The sequence below is a fragment of the Falco cherrug genome, chromosome 5 (assembly GCF_023634085.1).
Source record: "Falco cherrug isolate bFalChe1 chromosome 5, bFalChe1.pri, whole genome shotgun sequence".
In the NCBI taxonomy this organism is placed as follows: Eukaryota; Metazoa; Chordata; class Aves; order Falconiformes; family Falconidae; genus Falco; species Falco cherrug.
Genome location: NC_073701.1, coordinates 2902622 through 2908621, shown reverse-complemented (window position 1 = coordinate 2908621; position 6000 = coordinate 2902622). Strand labels below are relative to the sequence as shown.

General features: G+C 36.5%; 1 protein-coding gene across 4 annotated transcripts in view; it reads left to right on the top strand.

Annotated features, from left to right (window-relative positions):
• Positions 1-377: 377 nt before the first annotated feature.
• STXBP5L (syntaxin binding protein 5L) overlaps positions 378-6000 on the top strand; it is a 203076-nt gene continuing 197453 nt past the window's right edge. For all 4 annotated transcript variants that reach the window (XM_014286793.3, XM_027816931.2, XM_005433322.3 and 1 more), the window contains exon 1: positions 378-577. In XM_014286793.3, coding sequence (XP_014142268.1) covers positions 380-577 — 198 coding nt within the window. In that variant the 5' untranslated portion in view covers positions 378-379. The remainder of the gene's footprint in view (positions 578-6000) is intronic.

Below are 6000 nucleotides of genomic sequence, written 5' to 3'. Positions count from 1 at the left end.
CTGGTTTGGATGGCGGCTTGAATTTTTTGTTTACTTTTCGGTTTTAATCACTGCTAAATGTGGATTTTGTGAGAGGACCCGATGGCGGTTGTTCCATTGTTCTGTGTTTGAACGTAAATCTTAGTTTTGCTGCTTGTGGATTTTTTTTTTCATTATTTATTTTTTAAAAGGACCTTTCCAGGTAGCTTTTACGTCTGACAAAATGAAGCCTTTCTATTTTTCAATCAATTATACCTAATATTGACACTCCGGTACGAGAGACTTAAAGTGCTGCCTCACTCAGAGGACCATTAAAGACTTTCTCTTTCGCTACATGTAGCTGGATGTGTCACGGCACATCCTTTCTCCCCTCCCAAATCTGCCGAAAGATTTTTCCAAAATGAAGAAATTTAATTTTCGCAAAGTTTTGGATGGTTTAACCGCCTCGTCCCCTGGTGGAAGCAGCGGTGGTGGCGGTGGTGGTGGAAGTGGGGCTGGCGGTGGCTCCGTGCACCCCGGAGGGACTGCAGGAGCTGCGGGGACACCCAGAGATGAGATCCAGGAGACGCTCACTTCAGATTATTTTCAAATTTGTAAGGTAAGGGCTGTAATATTTTGTTGGGTTTTGTTTGGGTTTTTTGGTTGTTGGTTGGTTGGGTTTTTTTTACTATGGAAATAACAAAAGCTGTCTTGTGCATGGGGGCAGTAACATGATACCAGTAAGCCTTTTACTTGAGAACTGCAGTGGTTGTATAAGGACTTTGGTATGAAAAGACAGATCTTGGTGCTTTTTTCTTCCTGCTGCAGAGTTGGGGTGGCCAGTAGATTCATAAAAAAATTTATTTCAGCAGTCAGGGCCGAATCCTAACTTCACGCTTGGACCCCAAACTGTTAAGTTTGTGGGCAGGAAAGCAAATCCGTCGGTGCTAATACAGATAACATTTACAAGTAATTAGAAATTCAGAATTGTATACATCTACTTCCCCTCTCCACTCTTCTCATCCTCTCTTCCTTTCCTTCCCTTTTTTAAGAAAAAGGCACAAGCTAGAAATAAGAGAAAGTGCAGGGATTACGGAACCTAGCACTTCAATTATTTGTCAGGGACTGGATGTAGATTCAGGGTGTTCTTTTAGCATTAGTACTGAAGATTATGATTATATGTCAGTAAACTTAGTGGTACCGCATAGATATCAAAAGTTGCCAAATTTGTTTGGCATTGGTTTTTATGTGTTGGTTAGGTCCCTGAGTGGGAATTTTCTCCGAGTACAAAGCGTAAAATGTCCCTGTGTCTCTTATGTTTTATGTCTGTTTTTTGCAACAAAGCTTTCAGTGGTGTTCTTAAATGCACAAGCAAAAATCAGTACAAATTGTTTGGTACTTCTGACCAACCCTGGAATATGAAAATCATGCTTTGTAATGAAGACCAAAAACAAAAGGAGAGATTATATTATGCTCCTCTGCTGTTACCTTTAACTTCAACATTAATTATGTTGGCTTTACTAGAAGTTTTATTTCATTATTTGTTTTGCTTAGAAGCTTCAAACCCAGAATTTTTAATTAGTGCAATTTACATTATTAAGAGTAGATGAACTTCACCTCTTAAGTATACTTTAATTTTATTAGCCAGATATCAATTGGTTTGTAATTTAGGTCACGGCCAGCACATTCTCATTTCTTTTTGTGATTTAGGAAGAAATATAAACAAACACAACAAGCCTGTGAGACAGTTTGTGTGCTTCACAAGGACCAGGTCTGCACACAGCTTTCCTGATGTCAGATACCATGATTCTAATTCTATTTGGTTTTCAGCTACAGCTAGTGTCAACACTCTTACAGAGTTCAGGGGAAGAAGGGTGCACTCCCATGACTTAAAGAGTCAGAGACCTTTGGAATAGGTTCCACATAATACTAATTTCTGCAGGCTTTACAGGTCTTTGCCATCCTGAACCAAAACACATTCAGACCTTTTGAGTCAAATTACTCTGTAATACAGAGTGCTGGTGATCAGTGCATTAGAATCATACCTGTTTCTCAAGGTTGAATTCGACTCCTTTTGCATATTTACACAGTAATTTTGTGAAACACCAGGTATTCAGTACAGCAATTTCCCATTTTTGTCACTTCAGTAAAAATGTAATGCAAATAATGAAGATACATTAAAATATCATTAGAAAGTCTGACATCCCGAGATTTCTAAGAAAGACTAAAACTCAACATGGTTCTTCATGTTAAAGTAATTTGACAGGGACAAAGATGTGTATTTAGCATGATACGTTTTTATTTTGTCAAGTATATTTTTGCAAAAATAGACAACATTAGATGAAAATAAATTAATTTTCTGCCTAATCTCCATTATTTCCCTTCTTTGGCTTGATATTACTTGAAGACGGTGTTATGTTCGGATAGATCTACTTGGAAATATATATCATAGATCTACTTGGAAATATATATCATAGATCTACTTGGAAATAGATCTACTTAGTGTATAGGAATATGTCATTTTGAGAAGATTTCAGAAGGCAATATTTGCCTGTCTCAGCTCTCAGGTTAAAATGTTCTCAACAAAGTAAATATTTGTATAGGAAGGCTTTTAGTTGCTTGCAGCAGTACTTGCTTATGAATGCATGGTACTGCAGAAGTCTACTCTGTAGTATACAAAATACCAGCTTCCTTTTTTCAAGATATAAAAGTGTGCTAAGCAAACTTCCAAAATACTTGGTGATTGTGTGTTCATAAAATACTGCAGTGTTTATTCAACAGGCTCTACTTAATCAGCTCTATTACGGTTTAGTAACAATACAAGCATGTTTGAGTGAACCAAACCCCCACAGGCCGCTATCCTGCGTTATGTACTATGCAAGTGTACCAAAGCCAGTGGGACTCGACGCAGGCGCAGCTTTCATCCTGCATGCTTCAGGGTGCAGGAACCGAGCCATAATTTGTACCTCAATCAATTTGAATTACATTAAAAATACAGCAGGGCACATATAATCCAAGCTTTGTCTACCCTGAGCTTTTGTTGTGTAGAACTTCAGGTATTTAGGTTGTGTATTTTATGTTAGGTTACATAAGTTATATAGGCTGCATATTTAAGGATCCACGATCTATGATCTTGCTGCACACTGAATTAGGTAAAGCTAACGGCAGTTTTGGTTTGTTATGATCTGCAGAATCAAGGCAAATGGACTTGCAGTCTAAGTAGCACTTCAAACTGGTTTTCCTTTCTTTGCTGATTATAAAATCTTCATTTAGATATAGCACATAAAAGCTGACTCATAGTTAAGAATTAAAGGGCATTGCCCTGCAGTTTTTATTTAAATAAATTTTTTTCTTTCTGAAGTTTGTGGGAGGTCTGCTTGACTAAAAACACAGATCCAGTCCTCTACCAGAATGCTGTTTTTATTGGTAGCACACCTGATTTAATTAGTAGCACACCTGAAAGCTGTCTCTCCATTTTGTGACATTTCTAGGATGCTTATTACCACAGTATCTTTTTGAGATATAGATTACAACTTAATAGAAGTAAATTGAATTTTGCATTTCACACTGAGATGTTCGCAGTGAGTTACTTTTGGCATTTATATTTAAATCATTAAGGTAATTTTCTGTATTGAAAGACTAAAAATGAAGTATTCTTGAAACTTACTTATGAAATAGCTGTGCCCTTTTCTAAGCATGGGAAGTTTATATGTTGGTAGCTGTACTAATGAACCAGTGGCACCCTTTTCAAAGTCTTCATGTAACATACATTTTGTCAGAACTGTATTTTGTGACATCAGGAAGCTGAAGTATACTTTGTTACATCTAGGGCTGCTCTTGGGATTTGGCTATCCAAGTAGAAATCATTAAAATACCAATTATAGTTCACATTAATTGAGTTGAATGTGTGAGATGGTAGCATCATGCCAAAAACAAGTCATGGTGCATTGGAATGTGTTAGTGAAGTCCATATTAATTTTAATGGGGATAGACCATGTTTCCTTGGGTTTGCTCCTTTTTATTTTCCCTCTCTATATATGCTTTTTTTTCTGGCAAAGATTCTTTTTTAGGCTTGCCTGTGTTTGTCCATAGCATATAGGAACTGAAGTACAGCACTGGGGAGAGATCTCCTATTAATATAGGAAGTGAGAAGATCACAGTTAGGGTGCTGTAAATTGTTTGAGTAGAACTTTGAGCGGAAAGAACATAGAAGGAGAAAACAGTGATTTTAATACTTTTGCAGAAGGCTTACTGTCTAGGGATGACGCAGTTGGGAAACGCTGAATGAGAATGAAGAAGTACATTTTTTGAACAGAGTGCATTTTCTTCATGAAAATAAGTCTCCCATGGAGAACTGCAGCTTTTCTTGAAGAACAGTAATAGGGTTGAATTTGTAGAGCATGGTGTTAGTAGGGTTGTGCAGAAAACGTTTGAAATCAAGATCTCAGTTACGAGCATGGTAACAGTTGCACTCTACTAGATGTACAATTGATCTAGCCCAGTGTGTTTTCTTTAGCTGTAGGCGGCATCTGGGTACTCTAGAAAAGGTTCAAGAACCACAGAATTAATCATCTTCTCACAGAATTATTCTCCAAATGCTGATGGTTATGAACTGCCTTAAAACCCCGGAGCATGACATTCGTTATTCTCTCCAAAACTGGTCTTCAGTATTAATTACTGAGTAGTCTTGCTATCTAATTAACATCCCTTTGAATCTTGCTGTATTATTAACAGTATAGTCATAGTTTCAGTATGTGCATTACCCAATCTTTATAAAAAACCCATAGAGACCAGAATAGTGTTTGGTTTTTGTTGAAACTGATATGGATGGCCAATTACAATTGTGCCTTTCTAACCCTACTTATCTTTGACAAAAACAGGCCTTCAAGATGCATCCAATCAATAGCCAATTTAAATACCTTAATTTTTTGGACTTCCTATAAGGTGGTCTAAAAATTTAATGTCTAGGGTTCATGGATGGTAATGCTTTATTTTGTCACCCCATGAAACTGAACTTTTAGTCCCTCTGACAGCAGTCAAGTAGGTACTTTAACTGCAAATGCAACATGATGCTACAGTTCAGTGATAATAGATAGAAGATGAATTTTGGAACGGCAGGTTAAGGACAATTCTGTAGTAGACATAGTTCTATTTTTGGTTATGAATAATAATAATAATGAAAAAAATCTTTGTTATAAGGTATCCATAGTGTCTTAGTTAGCTTGAGCTATTTGGTTAATGTATTGTTTCCTTAGTGAGGTCATTTGGGGGAAAAAATAAAAATGTGTGTGAAGTGCTACATTTTGGAGAAAACACATTTTAAAATAAGTATTAACCCTTACTTGTAAGTGTTCAGCGTTCATTCAGTACTTACATGGTAAGATAATATTGGGAAGGATTTTTCCTATATACCACAGTTTGTATCTAATGCTAGGTGCAAAACCCTGTTCTGTTTAAAACTAGGGAGTCATAAATGACACTTCTGTAGTTGGGTGACGGTAATTTTATGAAATGTGTGATGAGCATAACGCATTTCTCTTTTTTTTAATGTTTGTATTAGAAATAGGACTCATCAGTGGTAAAGAGCATAGCATGTTAGAAGTTGCTTTTTTAAGAACTTTGGAGATTTAAGGCTACCTGTAGTAGTATAACTGGACTGTCTTGGTGGGTTTGTTTGGCTTTTTTTTGCAAATACCTATCCTTTTGCATCACAGTTTGATTGTTAATCAAATATTAATCCTAAATGCATTACTTCAGACCCTTTATGGCCAACACATGCAATTATAGTTTCAAAACCATTTTAAGACTCTTAAGTTTGCAAAACAAAGCAAAGTTCCAAATTTCTTAAGTTTGCTTGCACATACAGCCTTTAATTACATGATCCCGTATTTCTTCTATAGGTATAATTTAGTAAAATAGTGTTTGCTAAATGGAAAGCACTTCAATATTTCTTTGCATACTTAGAACTTGGAGCATACCTGAATATTACGTTCCCCATGGACTTTCGCAACAGAAGTGCTCACCACTGTATTTTTGAAAGCT